This window comes from Dama dama, chromosome 10, assembly GCF_033118175.1.
Source record: "Dama dama isolate Ldn47 chromosome 10, ASM3311817v1, whole genome shotgun sequence".
NCBI classification, from domain to species: domain Eukaryota; kingdom Metazoa; phylum Chordata; class Mammalia; order Artiodactyla; family Cervidae; genus Dama; species Dama dama.
In genome coordinates this window covers 11,920,414-11,940,914 of record NC_083690.1, presented here as the reverse complement: position 1 = coordinate 11,940,914, position 20,501 = coordinate 11,920,414, and the positions used below count along the sequence as shown (strand labels likewise).

The window sequence follows — 20,501 nt, the reverse complement described above, 5'->3', positions numbered from 1 at the left end:
TTACATAAACACACATATAATTACATACATGCATGTAGATAGATAGGTGTTTATGGGCCATATGTCTTCTCCTGTGAAGCCACCTGAAATAACATGATGGGAAAGAGAGTTTGAAGCTCACTTCATATAATTTTTGGCCATGAAACCTTTCTTAATATTTAGAATGAGTTTATTCCAACTGGTTTTGATTTAGGAGATTGAAAGAAATTTAAATGGGTGTATTTTTTTCCCATCACTTTTCATTTTATCTTGTATTACCCAGTATTAACTGACTGAAATCCTGAAGGTCTTGTTTTCCTTTGTTCATGGTGGAAAGGCTGATACATCATCATAGGTTGGTTTAAAACATTAGGGACCCAAACACTGTGTTATTCTACTTTGAGCCAATTCTGGATTGGCTTGTTGGAAACATTTAAGGAAATTTAGCAAAAAAAAAAAAAAAAATCCTGTTTCAATAACTTTACTTTCTTATTTCCTCAGTTGTTTGAGAAATTAGTTATTTGTTGGAATTTTTTTTTTTTTTTTGGATATTAAGAGTAAACATTGACCGTCTCAGTCTCTACCAGAATGAAAAGCAGTTAATTTATTTAAAATGAAATCTTACTAGACTAAACAAGTGCTTTAGATTTGAAAAACAGTATGTTCCATTATAGATCAGAAATTTCCATTTTTATACAACATACTGATTTTAAACTTTACCAACAGGGTAAATTTCTATTTTACTATTTGGGTCTTTGTCCCAATGATCACATCAGCTCCAAAATTATTTATTAAACACAGTGTTGTGTGTTTTAGGACTAGAAAGGACTCCTTACCTTTGCTAGTGCTTTATGTTCATCAAGCTCATTCTTCTCTGTAACCACAGGATAAATGGTCCCCATTTGCCAGTTAAGATAGCTGAGCTTCACATTGAAGGGTTCACCCAATATCACTGAGCTGGCAGGCTTGAGCTTAGGTCTTCTGACTCTAAGCCAGCACTCTTTGCTCAAGGATCTCACAGTTGGGCTTCAGAAACATTTAGTTACAGAACAAAGTCAGACAGAATGGTGCCTGCAGGGCCTTCTAAGGAGGAAGAAATTATTCTGAACGTGAAAGCAGAATGTGTCTGGTGGAGCGCAGTTAAATTGGTTCGGCAGAATGGAGGGGCGCGGTTCTAAGCTTAGAGGAATGGAATGAGCCGGTGGAAGCTGGGGTGGAGGACCAAGAGAGCTCTCTGCAGATTGACCTGACAAGAGAGGCGCGTTGCCCGTGAGGAATGCTGGGCTCTGAGTGGGCGGAGAGGAAGGAGCCCCTAGAAGGATGACCTGGAGCATTAGTGGAGCCACTCAGGGGTAGCCTGATTTCCAGTGAGCGGGAAGGCGTGTTTGGAGGGAGGAGAGGAAGAAGTCGAGGAAGAAATGTAAGAAAGGTTGCAGATCATTGAACTGGTTTGCCTAGAGTTGTTAAACAAAGGCACGTGAGTACTTGAACGTGATGGTGAGGTTTCAAACCAGGGGTGTAGGAGAACTGTCCACAGAGGGTGGAAAGACCTGCCTAGGATGTTTCAGCTCTGAACTGCCCCCCATCAAAGCTGCTGCAACTCAACTTGATCCCTTACCCTGTCTGTCTAAATGGAGGGAAAGGGTCAGTGCTAACCGGCAACTTTTTTCATGGACTTCTATTAGATTTTTTAAAAAGGGAATGCAACAGATTGCGATTGTTAAGTTGTAATGGCATGTCTTTCTTGTTTTGAAATATTTCTCTTTATGCAGCGACCAGCGATACCCCAGTCACCTAATTCTGCTCTTGTTCTACAGCCTGGAGTTCTCGGGTACTTTGAGTTCAATGGCTCACCCCAGCCACCGGGTTATTTGACCTTCTTCACCTCAGCACTGCATTCATTAAAGAAAGGTAAACAGGATTCATATTAACACATTAGTGCTTTAACCGAAATATATGTATATTGATATCTACTTTTGCATAGGTTATCTTTGTGATTATATATTTTAGTTCTCTTGATTTTTTTTCTCTGTATTTGTATTACATTGTTTTATGTTCTATTGACAGAATTTTTTGCTGTTTCAAGTATAGTCTCTTAAATGTTTAGAGACTTTTTAAATGTAGCTTGATCACACAGTGTCTACAATAGTGTGTTTTGTACTTTAAATATTATTATATCATATTCTCTCCTTTTTTGTGGAGTTAGATGTTTTGATCAAAGTTTTTAGTGGTTGTATTGTCAATTGTGTGAAAGTCATGTCACATTACAGCATCAGCCTACTTCCAGGTTCACTATTCCTCAAATCCATATATACATATTTTTTTACTTAGCTAAACCATATCCTATTTTAAGCCCTACTTTGTAAGTTAAACATTGTTTCCTGCCCATCTTTTCATGTTGCTCCATTTTCTTTCTCTGTATCAGCTGTGACCTTAAATCAGTTCTCTGTTAGATAGTTTCATCTGCTCTTCATCTCCTCATGACAAGCCGTGGTCCACGCCTGTTCCTGCCCCTAGACTAGACCAGTGGGCACTTAACTGGTGCCCAGTATCGACACTCCTTCCTCAGATGGGGGCCGCTGTGCCAGTCCTGCCTGAAATGTGTCTTCTCCATCCCCAGGGCCCAGGGCCCAGCTCTCCACCTTTTAAACCCCTGTTTATCCTCCAGATTCACCTCAAGTAGCACCTCCTCAGTCTCCCACGCTGGGGAGAGATGTGTTGTTTTCTTTCATAGCACTCAGCATCATTTATATTTATGTGTCTACTTCCGAGATGATTTGTTTACTGTCTGTTGTTTTCCTGGGACTGGGAGATTTTGAGGGTGGGGACCATGTGTCTTCAGTTTAGTGTTCTTTCTCCAACATCTGGCACATAGCAGGGGCTCAATCACTATTTGCCAGATGAGTGATCACATTGATCCTTTAGTAGGTCAGCCAAAATATGTAGCCATCCTCCTTTTACTGTATATCACATTGCTTCAGTATTTGGGGCAGGGGTATTATGATAGTATACTATTAATACGTCAAACAGTTACATTATTGGCCGTTTTAGTGTGTACATTGTCTTAAGATTCTATGCATAGAGAATCTGCTGTGTGCATGCTTTTCGTGCAGGAGACATTGGGAGAGGAGCTCAGCCTGTCACATTAGGTGTCTCTTCTGTCCCCGAGAAAGACTGGGCTGCACAACTTCAGGGGACTGAGGAGGCTCAGTGAGTCAGAGTTTGAATTTTGAAGACAAAATACTGCCACCTTAAATAAGCTTAAGCAGATAGATGTTCAAAAATCCTCTTAGAAAAACTAAATAAAGTCCTTTGAAGATGATGTATAAAAGGGCAGCCTAGAGTTAGTCACTAGAGTAATGGCAGCATTCAAGTTCTTGAGTTGGAGAAGCTGTTTCAAGATTTGAAAGGGTGTGTTGTTATCCAGCTAACTTAATGTGTGTTAATGTTTCAAATTACCTTTTCACTCAGGTTTCAAAAACATTGCTTCTTTTGGAAAAAATCTTTGCAAATATAAGGTAGTAGCCTTTGTTCCCATTTTTCTTTTAATATAGTTGTTTTTTTAAGAAGTTGTTTTTTCTGTTCCTTTTTTTAAGCAAGGAGGGTAACAAATGGGTTAAGATTACCTGAAGGTACAAAACAAAACTTTTGGTCAAATCACTAATTTTGACAAATGATTATATCAGATTTCTTCTCAGAATAAATCTAGCTCAGTAAATTTACTACATTTCTCCCCTCTCTAGTTGGGTCTTGTAAAATCCTGTTGCCTATGGACTTTGCAAGAACTGAGTTCATTGTCTTTAATAATTTTTCACTCCGTTTTTGTGGCTAAGATCCCACTTAAGCTTTAATGAACCATTTTTAGAAGACAAACACAAATTTGGAAGGATGAATTTCTATGAAATATGTACTGTGAAGGATTACCTAAAGTAAATCTTGGGCATCTGGGTGTTTGTCACCTTTGCTTTCTCCTACGCCGAAGTCAGATGGTATTTTACTTGCTATTAATAGCTGATGCTCAGTAACAGAAACCCATGCAGGCTTTTTTTTTTTAATGGGAAAGTTTGAAATGTAAATTCTGGGTCATTGTTGCATTTCTGTCTTGTACACAAATTGAGGCCTGAGGAACATTTGACCAGTTTAACATTTGGTTATAGAGAACTTAACTGATGAAGTGTTTAGACTGTTGTGGTAGAAAGCAGATGTCCTGGTTCACCAGGCCACGAGCATATATAAAATGCACATGTCTTTCCATTGCCTTATGGTTTGTTTTTTTAAAAAAATTGCCTTAGAATTAGCCAGGACACTCTCTAACATTTGTTTAGCTTGCCATTGGTCTACAAATATTTTGAGAATGTACCATACATGAAGCACTCTGCCTGGGTGTTGGGGGGTGGCGTGCTGAGAGGGGCCGTCTCAGTCACCTGTGTCCTCTGCCTGTTAGTCTCCGTCTGGGTGCCGATTTGTCAGTTTATGTTGGCCCTGCTGTTAGATGGTTGTGGGCAGTAGCCCTTTGTTATATTTCTGTCCATTGTTTTCTAGCCATTTTACTTTTATCTTTTTTTATATATAGCAGTTCTGTATTTTCATGTAGTTAAATTTGTGGTTCTTTTTCTTGATCTATTTATTTTTTAAAAAATCTGATCACTAATTAGTTCACTTTCTTCTCTTTGGATTTTAAAATTATTTAGCACTTTATGGTGCCTGAGTTTACCTTAGCTTAAAATACAGAGTACAGTTGATTTTCCTTACTTCTTACTGGCTAATCAATTAGCACTATTTACAGAGTAACACTTCCTTTATCCTTCATCTTGATGATGCCTACTTAACCAAAAAATATTTTCTTAATGTAATTGGGTCTATTTTCTGTGTTTTCTCTTGGTTTAGAACCCTCTTTTTGTATGAGTAAATATAATTTCATTTATTGCTCTGTAAGTAAGTGCCTGGTGAAGTCTGGACTCTGCTTCTTTTAGTTCTTGAGTTTTATGAAGTATTCTTTTATATCCATCTACGCATTGAGCTGGGAATTTTATTAAATGTTTATATTGACTTAGAGGTAATTGACATTTTCATAAAATTTAGCTTCCCTTTCTAGGCTCACAGCATAATTATTCATTTATTCAAACCTCCCTTTCAATTTTTTGTAAATGGTCTTGGCATGTGTGCATGGTCAGTCACGTCTGACCAGGCTCCTATGTCTCTGGGATTTTCCATGCAAGAATACTGGAGTGGGTTGCCATTCCCTCCTTCAGGGGATTTTCCTGATCCAGGAATCAAACCCATGTCTCTTGTGTCTCCTGCATGGCAGGTGGGTTCTCTGCCACTGCACCCCTTGGGAAGCCCCAAAGGTCTTACACACCCTCATTACTGATTAATCCTTTCAAAGTGCTGAATGATTAACTGTGGGCTGGCATTCTGGGTGTGTTTCTGGATCCTGGGGATGCTGATCCCTTGTACTTTTCCTCTCTTCCTAGATTGCCAAGCCTTTCCTCTAAGCCTTTTCACCGTGATCTTGGCAGACAGGCTCTTTCTTCTTTTGCTTAAAGAAAATTTGATAGAGGGGTTGATATTTTTAGGGTGCCTACTTGATTTTCTTCTGTCTTATGATTATTTACTGTAAAGATGTGTTCTGGTAAAATGTTGTTATATTCTGCTATGATTCCGTGCCCTTTTTAAAAGAAAAAATTTGCAAGAAATTTCATCCATTTGACCTTCAGAAGGGATGCAGTGCTTCCTGAGGGAAAGCAGGTGCCTGGGAGCTGGTATCTGGTCCTTAGCCTTTGTCTACCCCGGCAGGGTCTATACACTTGAACAAAACATTCAACTTCTCTGTGTTTGAGTTTCTCTGCCATAAAATGGGAGAGATGGAGGTAAGGGTAAATGCTTGTTTTTCAAGGCCGCATCATGTGTGAATTAGGTTGTATGTGAATAAAGTAGTAGTCTGAAGATCTGTAGCAGTCTGATGGGAAGGCCGCCGACTGAGGGCACCTGAGGTGAGCTCTGGGCCTGGTTTCTTTTTTTAATTTTTTATTTATTTTTTTATTTTTTTTAATTTTTTTTTAAAATTTTTTTTATTTTTTTTTTAATTTTTAAATTTTATTTATTTTTTTTTATGGGCCTGGTTTCTTCAAAGCGTCTACGCCAGGTGTGCTGCGCCCAGACCAGCCAGCAGCACCTCCTCTTCCCTATTCCTGGAGCTCTCCATCCTTGCCTCTTATTGTGTAGTTAGCCCTCTGTGTCCACCTGTGGATTCAGCCAACCCTGGAATGAAAATATGAGGAAAGTTTCAGTAAGTTCCCCAAAGCGAAAACTGAATTTATCATACATCTGCCATCTAACTGGCATAACATTACATTGTATCTACAACTATTTATTGAGCATTTACACTGTATTAGGTGTTATAAGTAATCTAGAGGTGACCTAAAGTATACCAGAAGATGTGTGTAGGTTACATGCAAATGCTGTGCCATTTTGCACAGGGGACTTGAGCATCCCTGGATTTTGGTATTCAAGGGGAGTTGGCGGGGGGCGCGGCTGGAACCATTTCCCTGCGGACACCAAGGGATGACGGTGAGGCATGGTGTTCTCGCCATGGAACTGACTGCATCTCTGTCCCACCAGAATGTGGCCTAGTTTGTTCAGACAGTATTTACTGAGTGCCTTGAGGCCAAGGTTTTGTCATCGGGCTCTTGCAGTTCTTACAGTTTAGCTAAAAGTTTGAATGAATAACTTGTGAAGAACACTTTACCTTGAGATTGCTGAGGTGGGAGTGATTTTCTCAGTGGGATGTTGTCACTTTGGATCTCCTGCCCACCACCTCCATGTCCCCTCATGTCTGTCCTTTCAGGTTCCCTAGACCAGTGTTACAGGAGTCACTCAGTCTGGGCTGGACCGAGGCCCAACCTTGCTCATTCTTGGCTTCTCACTGTCTCCTCATACTAGAATCCTAATGGATTGAATTGAAATACACATGATATTTTGGAGAAGTGAATGGCAATCCAGTCCAGTATTCTTGCCTGGAGAATTCCGTGGACAGAGGACTGGTGGGCTACAGTCCATGGGGTCATAGAGAGCTGGACATGACTGAGTGACTAACACACACACACACACACACACAGGATATTTAAATATCATCCTCAAAATACACTGAACTGTTAACTAAAGACCCACTCCCTTCTTTTACCTTTAGGAATTCCTGAGTGTAGTTGACAGCAAACTTTGTGGCTTTAGTCTTCTAAGGAACACTTCTGGAAAATAACTGTTGCAGTGAATTTTTTTAAAATAGAAGTTGATCAGAGGAAGTAATTCCAGTGTAGGGTCCCCCTCCTCCACCAGGTGGCGTGTTGTGGTGCTGCGATTTGCTAGGACAATCCTGTCAGGACACAAAAAAGTCCCTTCTCCGTATCTTTACTCACGAATAAAGCTTTTTTGGAGCACTTTTCTGTTAGATTATGAAACTTTATACAATATCAAGAGATCTGAAAAGTACGATTTTCTTATCCTGTAAGTGACATTCTTAAAGTCATTGAAAAAACAAGGAGCTGGGACTTCCCTGGCAGTCCAGTGGCTAAGACTCTGCACTCCTAACCCAGGGGGCCTAGGTTTGATCCATGGTTAGAAAACTAGATCCCATGTGGCTGCAACTAAGAGTTCACATGCCATAACTAACAACCACATAAATAAGTAAGTAAATAGTTTTTATTTATTTTTTTCTTTTCATTTATTTTTATTAGTTGGAGGCCAATCACTTTACAATATTGCAGTGGGTTTTGTCATACACTGACATGAATCAGCCATGGATTTACATGTATTCCCCATCCCGATCCCCCCTCCCACCTCCCTCTCTACCCGATCCCTCTGGGTCTTCCCAGTGCACCGGGCCCGAGCACTTGTCTCATGCATCCAACCTGGGCTGGTGATCAGTTTCACTATAGATAATATACATGTTTCGATGCTGTTCTCTCGAAACATCCCACCCTTGCCTTCTCCCACAGAGTCCAAAAGTCTGTTCTGTACATCTGTGTCTCTTTTTCTGTTTTGCATATAGGGTTATAATTATCATTAAAGATGGTAATGATAACCATCTTTCTAAATTCCATATATATGTGTTAGTATGCTGTAATGTTCTTTATCTTTCTGGCTTACTTCACTCTGTATAATGGGCTCCAGCTTCATCCATCTCATTAGAACTGATTCAAACGAATTCTTTTTAATGGCTGAGTAATATTCACTGCCATATGACCCAGCAATCCCACTCCTGGGCATACACACTGAGGAAACCAGATCTGAAAGAGACACGTGCACCCCAGTGTTCATCGCAGCACTGTTTATAATAGCCAGGACATGGAAGCAACCTAGATGCCTGTCAGCAGACGAATGGATAAGGAAGCTGTGGTACATATACACAATGGAATATTACTCAGCCATTAAAAATAAATAGTTTTTAAAAGACTAACAACCATTAAAAAAACAACCCAAAAAGCAAGGGACTGACTTCTTAGGCAAGGTTGACTCTGAGATTACTGTATTTCCTAAGGTTTCCTGGGTCTAACTCTTAGAAGTTTGGACCAGGCATTGGGTTTAACAGTTCTCCGTGAATGGAACAGGTTCTTGATCAGTTGGTTTCTCAGATAATCTTTTTGTTGAGATTAATGAGTATTGATTAGTGAGTATTGTTGTCCCTATACTCACTTGCAGAGGGAAATCTTTTCTAACTTGTGGTGATCTGAGGCCCTCTGGGTATTGATTAATACACATTAGAGTAAACATATTAGGAATTCCATACTTCTTTATTCGCATTTAAAAATGACTTTTTAATTATGTTGCTATTATTTTAGCAAGGATATGATCATATTTCATAGGAAATGCTTTTATTCCCATTATGACATCTCCTCAGCCTCGTAAGTGCTGTTTAGTTCAGTTCAGTTCAGTCGCTCAGTCATGTCCGACTCTTCGTGAACCCATGGACTGCAGCACGCCAGGCCTCCCTGTCCGTCACCAATTCCCTGCTAGATAAGCAGTGCTGCTAGATAAGGACTAAGCCCGAAACCAGACATTCCTGTTCTTGAGTTAGATTCAGAAGCATGACTTATTAATTCAATGAACTTTAGAGGGTCCGCTTTGTACTCCAGCTGTAAAGAAGAGTAACACTTCTTACCATCCACAGTGCCCCCAAAGGGTGGCCCACAGGTGGGCTTGTCCACAGAGCGAGCACAGTAACACATCTGTGACAGGCTTTGTCGGAGCACGGAGGTGTGGGGTGTGCTCATCAGAGCAGGGAAGACTGGAGGTGGGCGGCGTTTCCCAGGAGGATGAGAACTCCGGAACAAGAGAGTGAGGATGAGGAACAAGAGAGCGGGAGACAGGTGGCGCTGAGAGAAGCGAGGTGTGCAGAGCGCTCAGAACCAAGCTTAGTGGTCACTTGCAGATACTCTGATTCCTTGGACCCATGTGTTTGAAAAATTATACTCTCTTTACTTTCTAATTGTTTTGTGGTATTTTCTACCTTTTTGAAGTTTACCTATTTTATGAGTGTGTATGTATATGTGTTTTTGTTGTTGTGTTTTGGGGGTTTTCTTTTTGGTCACTCTTGGCGGCATGTGGGATCCCAGTTCCCAGGTCAGAGATGGAACCTGTGCCCCCTGTGGTGGAAGCATGGATTCTTAACCTCTGGACCACCAGGGAAGTCCCTGTCTGTGTGTGTTTTGATTTTTCATCCTATTTTTTCAGGGTTGTTGGGGGTTTTTGGAGGGGTTTTTTGTTGTTGTTGTTTTAAGCTGAAATAAGACTCCTAGGCAAAGAACCCAAAACATTAAAATCTTGAAAACTTCTCAGGGATCGCCTTCTATGATAAAATCACACACTTACAGTGAAACCATTTGGTTCAGACAAACCCAGTTCTGGCCTCCACTTGACTGCTTGTTACGTAACATTGAGCATGACAAATTGATGCTGAACAGAGCACTTTACCCGGAAGATCCAATCTTCACTGCCACTCTTTGAAGTAGGATGTTACCTTCTCAGTGTTACTGCCTCAGGGGAGGAGACTAAGGCTTCGGAGAGGTTGTTAACAGACCCCAGGTCACTGTGAGGCAGAACAGTGGCTCCCCAGAGATGTCCACATTCTAATCCCGGGACCTGTGAGTATGTTACATTGCATGACAAGAGGAAATGGAGGTTGCATATGGATTTAAGCTGCTAATCAGCTGACGTTGAGAAAGAGAGGTTATCCTGGAGTATCTGAGTGGGCCCAAGATAATCAGAACAGTTCTTAAAAGTGGAATTGAGAGGCAAAGAACAGTGTCAGAGTGATCCAGTGAGAGAAGGACTTGTCTGGCCATTGCCGGTTTTGAAGAGGGAAGGGGCCACAAGCCAAGGAATGCAGGTAGCCTCTGAAAGGTAGGAAAGGCAAGGAGGTGGATCCTCCCCTGCAGCCTCTGGAGGGAGCAGTCCCTGCTGACACCTTGATTTTAGCCCAGTGAGGCCCGTTTTGGACTTCGACCTCCAAACTGTAAGATATTTTTTAAAGCTACTAAATTAGTGGGTAATTTTTTACAGCAGAAACAGCGACTTAATGTAGTCCTGTCCAGTAAGTGAGGAGTGCCGCAGGAACCGAGCCCACATCACTCCATCTGCCTCTGCGCTCCTGGGATGAGGCCGGCCGCCCAGGATGGTGATTCCCACCTCCAAGGCTTTGCTCATGATCCGCTTAAAATGCAGTGCCTCGCCCTGGTTAGTGTCTGCCTTCCTGAGTTTTCGGGGCCTAGCTGAAGTCCTGTGGGAGTTGTAGATGTTGCCCAGTCAGCGTGACATCTGGCGCTCTGTAAACATGGAGTGGAGATTTCCATCCACCAGCTCCTTTCTGGAACTCCTGTTGCACTCCTTGGCTGTGTCTCCCACTTAGCAACCAACGTTGTTTTCTGACTTTTTCCTGGACTTTAGTGGCATCTTCTTAACTTGTAGCTGGGGACTGACTCTCCTGATTAGTTATGTTAGTGGCAGGTGTCCTGTGTGACCACAACTCACCCAGTCTCCCCTTCTTACTCTTCAGGTTCCCCATCTGCAGCATAAGGGAGCTTTGCCCTAGTTGCCTCTAAAGCAAACTTCAGCTTGAAAATGCTCTGGCCCGTGGCCTGTGTTTTTTTTTTTAGATCTGGCAGCTAAGAATTGTTTTTGTTTTTGTAAAGCATGATTAAAATATATATATATATATATATATATATATATATATGACACCAATGCTAGACCCTAAGTGCAGCATAAGAGGGGATGGAGGAGGAATTTCTAAGGAGATAATGTTTCTTTAGTGAAGTCTTTCCCTCCCTGAGGCTTTTTTTTTAAAAAGGAAACTTAATTGAAATACATACAAGAGGTTTATTCAAATTGATCATTTTAATATTGTGCTTTGGCTAAATGAGAACAGTGGTGTGAGGATGTTTATGGTCATGTTAGTGTATAGGACAGGCCTGTTTAGCTCTATAGTTTATGTTCCCCTCAAATGATGAATTTGGAATGATGTTTTTCTTTCCCTCCTTCCTAACTTACAAGTAAAAGGAAAATCACTGCTAAGAAGTTACATGTTTACTTGGAGTTCAGCAGTATCTTGGCAAGCATCAGAATATGCATACTGTGTCTGTGGTGCCCAAATGCCAGACTTTTTTCTACGTAATTGCTTTGTGTTTTACGTTAAGGATTTTGAGGGAGTTGCCGGGTGGTCTGGTGGTTAGGATTCTGTGCTTTCGTTGCTGTGGGCTGGGTTCAGTCCCTGGTTGGGGAACTGAGATCCAGTAAGCCATGCCACACAGCCAAAAAAAGAAATTGACAATATAACAAATCTCAGAGTCACATTTCTGCAGGAAAAATGCCAACCGTAGTTATAGTTCATGCACTGAAGACAAACATTTCTATACAGTTGTATGTCTTTGCAGATTTTTTTATTTTGATGAATGCGTGTAGCATTGGAAGTGCGTGAAGTCATCATCTGGTGGCTGATGCCTAGTCACTACAGTGGAAACGCTAAGTAACCTTGGAGGGGCTGTTGTTATCCCTTTTAATACAATCCTGTAGTCTTCCTTTTTTTTCCTTGTCCAAAACCTTGGAAGGAAGAGTGGGAAAGCATAAGTTAATAAAAATGTCAGAGCATAGAGTAAAATGAGAATTGTTTCTGTCATGGGAGGAACCACAATACAGATTTTGCCTTTGAGGATGTGACCACCTCCCAGAGTAAAGAATTGAGAGAAATTTCCCCAGGGAGTAAATAACTTCTTAGCCATGTAAGTTAAAACCTACGTGACTTAACCCAGTGGTACTCAGTTTTGAAGAATATGATGGTTTATTTGTTAGCAGTGTTCTGTATCAGTATTTCTCTCGACCTGGTGTTCCATTTTGCCCTGAGATCCCTGAGAGATGAGCTCATGTAGAAGCCTCCTGGAGAGCAGATGGCCAGTCCCAAAGTGAAAATTTCCATTCAGTTCCAGCATGTCTGCTCGTTCTTTCAGTATATCCTTGGGTACCTTACTTTGTAGGACACCAAATGCTGTTTAATATAGGCCTCTGAGAGAGAATTAATTTCAGAAGCTCGGCCATTTATACCCAGAGTCACAAGGTCTAGAGCCCCACCTTTTCCTTTCTGAAGGAGAGAGTGGGACACATTCTTAAAAAGAACCATTCTCTAAAATAACGATTTAGAGAGGTTTTCACGGAAAAACATCTTTGTCTTACGTGTCCTTCTCAGGTAACTGTCCATTATTAAGGCTTACTGGCTGCTGGACTTATCTGAGGCTAATCTTTTTCCTGAATTACATGAATCTTGCTTTTTCATCATGGTCACCTTGGCATAGTTCAGTAGAACTTTTAACATGAACCACAGAGATATTTTAAAATTTTCTAGTAGGCCTTAAAATTGAAGAAGAAATAGGTGAAATCAATTGAATAATTTATATTTTATTTAACCCAATGTACCCCAATTATTAGCATTTCAACATGTAATCAGCATAAAATCTGTTGAGATATTTTACATTTTTTTAACCAAGTCTTTTATATTTAATAGCACACTTCAATTCAGATGCTAAGTGTTCATTGGAAATACTTGATCTGTATTTAGATTTCATACAATTTACAGCTGAAAAAATGTTTTACATACCAAATTGTTTTATATTGTTTCATTTTGTATATTTATTTTTATTGAAATATAGTTTATTTATAATATGATACTAGTTTAAAGTTACAAACTCATCTTTTGAATGTTTTCTTATAACTGAGTTGAGTATCACTTTCAAATTAGATTAAATAAAGTCAAATAAAGTCAAAAAATTTAATCCCTCAGTTGCTCATATTTCAAGTGCTCGCTAGCCACATGTGGTTAGTGGCTACCACCTAGGACCATGGGCTTAGGACCTAGGCCTTATTATCCCAGTGTCCTGGGAAAAAGCAATTATATCCTAAGATACTGAGTCTCCTGCAGACACCTCCTTGAGCTAATGCTTCAGTGTCCTGGTAGTCTGTTAGTTGGTGAGTGTGAATTGTGTAGCTTTGCTTCTGGCAAGATTTTTATTACTAATTTGAAAGCAGTTAAACATCTATTAATGGAAAATCTAAAAAAAAAAAGTATAAATATAATTGAATCATTTTGCTGCACACCTGAAACTCATACTGGCTTAGAAATCAACCATACTTCAATAAAAAGGGAAACAAAAAACCTTTTGCTAACAAAAGGAACTAATTTTTGTTCTTTTCTGGAATGTTTGAGAATTTTAATATTTTGCCTCACTGAGGTCTTGCCTCAAAATGCAGTTTACCTTAATACCAAACTGAAGTTTTAATGTTAAAAATTGAATTTAAAGCCATGGTTTTAAGCAATAAAAGTAGTCTGATATTAAAACATTATGCAGTGACCAAAACCAAAAACCCTTGATGCACACCAGAAAGATCACAAGTGAGCCAGATGAGCCTGAGTGGAAACCAGATGGAATTTCAGATCTTTCCATTCTCTATGTGTCCTTGGTGGTTGCCAGGAGGTAAATGGTGAAGTGGTGCGTGGAAGGTCAATGAAAGCTCCACCCAGATGGGTGAGGGGGGCAGGGGTAGAGCATTGTCTGAGTGACAGAAAAGAACCCTAAGCTCTTGAAAGGTAGCAAGGGGTAAACCTGCAATAAGTGCTGAAAATAGACAAGGTTTCATGGATCAAAGCAAGGCCATTTGTTTCTCAAAGCACACAAACAGCGAAGTGCCATGATATATTCGTTCCACTCATCCCATGTCTCGTGGGGAGCCTAGTGGTGGCTGTGTGCCCAGTAGGTTGCCATGTAGCTAAGGGAGACCAGACCAAGGACTCAGCAACTTTTGTAGCAGAAAACAGACAAGCCAGTCTTCTTGCTGTGGTCACCTTGATGTCTGTGTGACCAGCTACAGAAACTGCTCAGTAACTCCTGCTTTCACCGAGATGTTCTTTCAGGATGTCATTGCATGTTGCAGTCATCTTTCTGACACCTTTCCCTGGATGGTTAATAGACTGTAGCCGGCTGGTTACCTGGCTAACAGAATTTATTAAGATTTTATTATTATTGTTATTAATTGAATAGGCTCATGTCATTGTTGGACCCACTGATGGGGGAGGGGAGAGCATGGTTCTGAATTTGTTTTTTATTATTCAGTACATTCAGAATCCTCAGTTAAAATATTGAAGCTTCATTCATTTTGGGACAAAATTATTCGTTTTATAATTGACAAAGACCCCTATTGTGGAAAGCCCTGGAGCCCTGCCTGACAGAATGTTCTGGATATGGAGATAAGAAGTGTTATTTTCGTGTGTCATTCTTACACTGTAAACTTCGCCTGCTAATTCAAGTGCTCTTTATACAAAGGAGACTGCACAGATAAACTGCTTCCAGCAAGCTTTCCACTATCTGAAGGAACTTTTAAAATGTGTGATTTTTGTAAATTTCTGTGTGAAAAATATAGTTTTGAAATTATAGTATGTTTGGGCATGTTAAAATCTGCCCCGTGCAGGCGGCTGTCCATTCTTATGAATGCAGTTAAGCTAGTTTTTGAATGGCCCCTTTCAGCTTTTGAGTCAGGCTGTCACTCCTGATTCCTCTGCTCCAGTAAATCATGTTGGTGACTTTGGCGGACTCTCAAATGAGTTTCCTACTGGCTGCTTCTCCTTCACCGCTCTCTCTATTGGTGGCGGTCTGCCAATATTGAGCCTACTACTGGATGGAGGGTGATGTGTTTGCTCCCTACCAGTGCATTTTCCCTCCTGGGTCCTGCCTTTCTTCTGGCAGCTTTGGAATCCGAACTTATATGTTATGCCTTTTTTTTTTTTTTTTTTAAATTTCAAATTTGAACCAATTTTAGAGCTGCAGAAATGTTGCGCGGATGGATGGATCCAGAGTTTCCTAACGCCCTACCTTCACCCAGCTCCCCCCAGTGTTAACATGATTTAACCACTTGTGGTGGTGCTTTTGTCAAAACTAAGAAATTAACATTAGTCCAGTGTGAAGGTCTGTAAACTGCAGACCTTATTTGAGTTTTGCCATTGTTTTCAGTAACGTCTGTTTTCTGTTCCAGGATTCAGTCTGGGATCCTGCATTGCAGCTAATTATTTTTTCTCCTTAGTCTCCTCCTATGACGGTTCCTCACTGTTTTCTTACTCTCCATGACATGGACACTTTTGAAAAATACTGGCTGTTTATTTTGTTGCTCAGATTGCTCCGGCTTTGGCCATTAGCGTCTTGGGTTGGTGCCTGTGTCCCTTGAACAAATTCTCCTCTTTTTATGAGCACTTCTTTCCTGACTCAACAAGATGTTTCAGGCTCATCTTGTACTGCCTTTGCCCCAGCTCTGGGATCAGCTTCTTTTCCAAGAAGCCCTGGCTTCTCTTTATTGGAGAATGACATTTAGAAACCCAGATCTGGGGCTTCTTGGTATTCAGTGTCATTACTCCTAGGCCCTTTCAGCAGGTAGAGAGCTCAGACATATATGTGTTTATTCGTACACGCATGCATGCCTCTATTATATCTATTATCTGTGTCTTAAGTCATAAGTTTATACTAAAAGTTGTAAGTTTATTCTCATTTCCTCTGATTCCAGTCTAACACTGCAGAGTTTACTTTAACTTTCCTCTCTTCATATGTAACTTCTTTGTCCTTCCCTGAGAAGCCTGGCTTTCGCTGTCTTGACAGTATCCAGTCAGGATACTGTTTGAAGCTCTTCTCTGGTTCAGTTCTTTGTCCTCGCCCCCCACCACCCCCTCACTGAGGTGCGTGGTATTTGCAGCGCCGTCAGGTTTATCTGTTAGTGCTTATGTTCCACGTTGGATCCCCACACAGTGGCTGGTGTAATGAGTCTAGGTTTTGATTGTGAAGGCTGCGAAACTTTGCTGTGGTTCTAAGTTTGGTGCTGAGAGGAAGGTTAGGCTGCCCCACTCCCATTCTCTGTCTCCCATTGCCCACCCCGCCCCACCCTTTGCCATCCACCCTATATATAAGGCTTTCCTGTCATTTTGGGCTTATTCTTGTGTTTCTTTGGTTCAATGCCATTTTCAGCCCCTCAGGTTTGGGTTAGATTGTCCAGCCTGGTGTGAGGGACACGGTCACTCTCGCCTCAGCCTCAGTAGTCACTCCTCCTCTGAGGAAGAGGCCACCCCTGCTGGAAGGTGGGCTTGTGTGAGTAAGTTAGAAGTTTCCTGTGTTTACTTAGATATCACTTGGTAACATTTAAAGTTTTTTTTTTTTTTTTGCTCTGTAAGCAATGATGCAGTGAACATCTCTGTGCACAGGACACTTTAAAGTGATTTTGACTTATTTTCATAAGATAGAGTCAGAGCTTCCCAGGTGGCGCAGTGGTAAAGAATCCACCGGCCAATACAGGAGACGCTAGAGACCCAGGTTCGATTCCTGGGTCGGGAAGATCCCCTGGAGAAGGAAATAGCAACCCACTCCAGTACTCTTGCCTGGAAAATTCCATGGACAGAGGAGCCTGGCAGACTGCAGTCCATGGGGTCACAGAGAGTCAGACATGACTGAACGACTGAGTGTAGCACACAATGTTTGACTGATATTTTACTTAACATCTGCTAGTAAAGCAGAAAGGGGTAGGAAAAAATGTACCTTTTCCTACATCGTTTTATCCACCCTCTTTTAATACTACATATTTTAGTCAACTTTTAATCACACAAATATTACATTAAATATACTCTTTGGGGGGAAAAAGAAAGCTTCACACATAAGGATCAAGTCCCCTTTGATCTCCAACCCCCAACACAAAAACAGTTTTTATTATCCTTTCAGATTCTGTATACATTTGTAACCATATGTGCCTGTAGGAGAAAACATACTTTATAAGTGTGAGGGATTTTTCCACATAAAAGGTACACTGTGTCTTGGCTTTTTTACTCACATGTGTCTTAGAAAATCTATTCAGGCTGTATAGATTGCCCTGCTCCACTGTTTTCAACATCTGCAGGCAATTCCTTGGTGACTGCCCTTGGGTATAATACCCAGGGCTCGTGTGTAGGCACAAAAAAGTGGATCGGGGGCTGCGGGCCGTGTCCGGGCTCCATTGTGGACAGCACAGCAGATTGCTCTCCCAGGTGGCTGCCAGTCTGCCTTCTCCACGAGCTTTGCAGCAGAGCACTCATTTCTTTACTGGTCATCAATATCTGGTACTTCCTCTGTCTCAGATCTGGGGCGTTTTGAAGGTGAAAAGTGGCAATTGTGTTTTCATTTGCTTTCCTCCGAAATAGGTTAAGTGCACAGTTAGCTGCTTACATTTCCTTTTCTGTGATTTGCCCATTTTTACCTGTTTTATTTTTCTTCCTAATTCATATGAATTCCTTGTATATGCTAGATTGATTCGTGTAACTAACATTTATTGCTCAAGAGATCAATACACATATGCCCAGATGCTGCTGTAGATGCTGGGGTAAACAGCAATAAACAAGGTTTTAAGAGGAAGTTGGACCAAAGAAAATCTAAATAAATCAGTAGGATTATGTAAATGTTAGTAAGTGCTATTAAAAGCTTAGAGTCATGGTAAAGAGAAGGCTTGAGTCAGGAGGGAGCCTTGGTGTCCCCTTACAGACCATCCTCTCAAGTGTTTTTGCCTGGAAGCAGGTGGTCAGGGAAGCCTCCTCAGAGAAGGTGGGGTGGGAGCTGAGATCTGAATGTTGAGAAGGAACTGGCATGGAAGTGTCCAGACAGAGAGAGTAGCATGTGCCTGGGCTCTCAGTGAGGTTCGTGAGTAGGGGAACAGGGGCTGAAACAGCGCAGGTCCTAGTCAGAGGCAGGTACTCTGGAGGAGACGTGTGATCTGTTTTAGGAGGCGGCTTCTTCAGCTCCTCCTTGTCTGTCCAGGCTAGGTGGCCAAAAAGAGCTTTGCTCTGGGGAAATTTGTGTGTCAAGATTTGATCACTGGGTTTTGTGGTTGTTTTAAGGCATAGGCTTTTTCTTTTTAATAAAGGAAAATTTTCTGTTTCAGATTACCTAGGAACAGTACGATTTGGGGTTATCACAAATAAGCATCTTGCGAAACTGGTATCCTTAGTACACTCTGGAAGTGTGTATTTACATAGACATTTCAACACATCACTTGTAAGTATTTTAAAATCACGTTTCTATTAGCGCAGTGGTTCTTAACCTTGTTTAGATCACAGGCCTCTTTGACAACTGGGTGAAATCTGTGGACGCTGTCTGTAGGAGAGTGCACATGGTTTTATATGCAAATCGAGTCCCCTCAGCCCCTTCTAGAGCCCATGCCCCAGAGCTCTCGGATTTAACAGCTAGAAGTTCTGTTTATATTCTTAGATTTTGATGCAGCCTTGTTAGCTTTCCTTCTTGGATGAAATTGCAGAATTGCTGTATTGGAGAAGTATTCCTCTGGGACCATGTTGTCAAAGGTTAAGGCTCCATTGGGCGTGTTATCCTTTGTTCATCTGTTCCATTTATCAAGAGTAGTCATGTGACATGCTTTTCTCCTTTAGCTGATGAGATGGACTTGGAAGTTCTTGTCAAGTCACAGTGAGACGCTGGTGGCTCCCTGCCCCAAGCGCCGCGGTTTTCCAGCGTTGCCTTTGTTCCCTGACTTGGTTGCTCGTTGGTGGCCTGGCCCCAGCTTCGCTGTTTCTGAGCTGCTGACCTGCGTTGTGCCTGGTTCTGTGCTTCTGCTCTGATACTGCTCCCTGCTCAGGCCCCACGCTGAGTTTATTTTCCTCAGCGTCCTCTCTCCGACTCCATTGACGGCGGCAGTGACTTTGGGCTCGGGTGAGGGCCCGAACCCCAACACCCAGGGTGCCCAGCCTTTAAACCCACGCTCCCGGCTCAGTGTGCGAGGCTCTGCCTGTGGAGGGACTGCTGGGGGCTCCCCCTGCGGCCGTCTCCCTGGCTTCTGCCTTTCTCTAGTAACCCAGATGGCTTTACTTCTTGCAGTTTATACTCCCAAAGTCAAATACATTCCATGTTTTCCAGATAGAAATGTTCATGAAGACAATTAATGTTTTTTTCCACCTCCCACCATCCTGCTCTGGGAATCAAAATCTGACGGTTTCTCCTGCCCCCCGCCCATTCTCCTTGTGCCTCTGTCTTAAGTTTCTTTGGACCTCATCTGCTTCTGCTGTCTATCATTTTCCTTCATCCTTCTTTTGTAACATGTTTACAAGCAACGTATATCATGTTAATGTATAGTAACAGGTACTGAGAAAGAAATTTAAAATAGATGGCGAAAAGAAGATAGGACTATGAGAAAGATACTGAAAAACATACTGAATTCATGGTGTCAATTCCATAGTTTTTAAGAGTGGCTCATTGATAGAGCAGAATTCCTTTCAGCAAATGAAATATTAATGGGTTACCAGTATTTTTTTTTAAAGTAAAAGCAGTGGACATCTTGTTATAAGTCAATTTAAACCTCTATTTGGGAAAGTATAAAATATCTCATTTTCTGGAACTCTCCAAGCATTTTGGGGGGAGTTTTGTTTGAAACCCTGTAATTTATATAATTGGAATTTCAAAAATAATTTTATGTTGACATACTTTGTTAGAGAAAAACAAAGCAAAAAAAATCTAGGCATATCTCTCCTTAACTCTGGACACACAAAGTATGATCCGTGGCCTTGTATACAAGTTCTAGGTCACTCAGGGTTTCATGCAAATATTTCTTGAGTTCCTGCTCTGTGCCAGGTAGTCTAGTCCCTGGGGCGGGGGATGGGGGTGGGGAGACAGGTGAGCAAGGCAGATACAAACTTCTGCCCTAACAGAAAGTTCCCAGGGACAAGGGAAACATGATTTTCCCAAGGGTAAAATGACCCCCGACTCCATCATTTCTCTTTCCTTAGCAATCGCTTTAGGCAGGAAGGTAGAGGCCACTGTTACCAGCAGCAGGCTGGGAAACTTGCTGATAGACAGCCAAATTCATCTTTTCTGCCTAAAGGGGAGAAGATGAATCACATGATCTGAAAGTCACCTCTCACAGCAGCTTCTGCTTTCCAAGCCGCTTGTGGGAAGCGCCCTGTCTGGAGGGGCAGAGGC

At 41.5% G+C, this 20,501-nt stretch overlaps 1 protein-coding gene across 4 annotated transcripts in view; it reads left to right on the top strand.

Moving 5' to 3' along the window:
- The window catches only part of TXNDC11 (thioredoxin domain containing 11), a 59,905-nt gene that overhangs the window by 23,862 nt on the left and 15,542 nt on the right, over positions 1 to 20,501 (top strand). For all 4 annotated transcript variants that reach the window (XM_061152845.1, XM_061152847.1, XM_061152849.1 and 1 more), the window contains 2 exons: positions 1,797 to 1,890; positions 18,457 to 18,569. In XM_061152845.1, the coding sequence (XP_061008828.1) occupies positions 1,797 to 1,890; positions 18,457 to 18,569 (207 nt within the window). The remainder of the gene's footprint in view (positions 1 to 1,796; positions 1,891 to 18,456; positions 18,570 to 20,501) is intronic.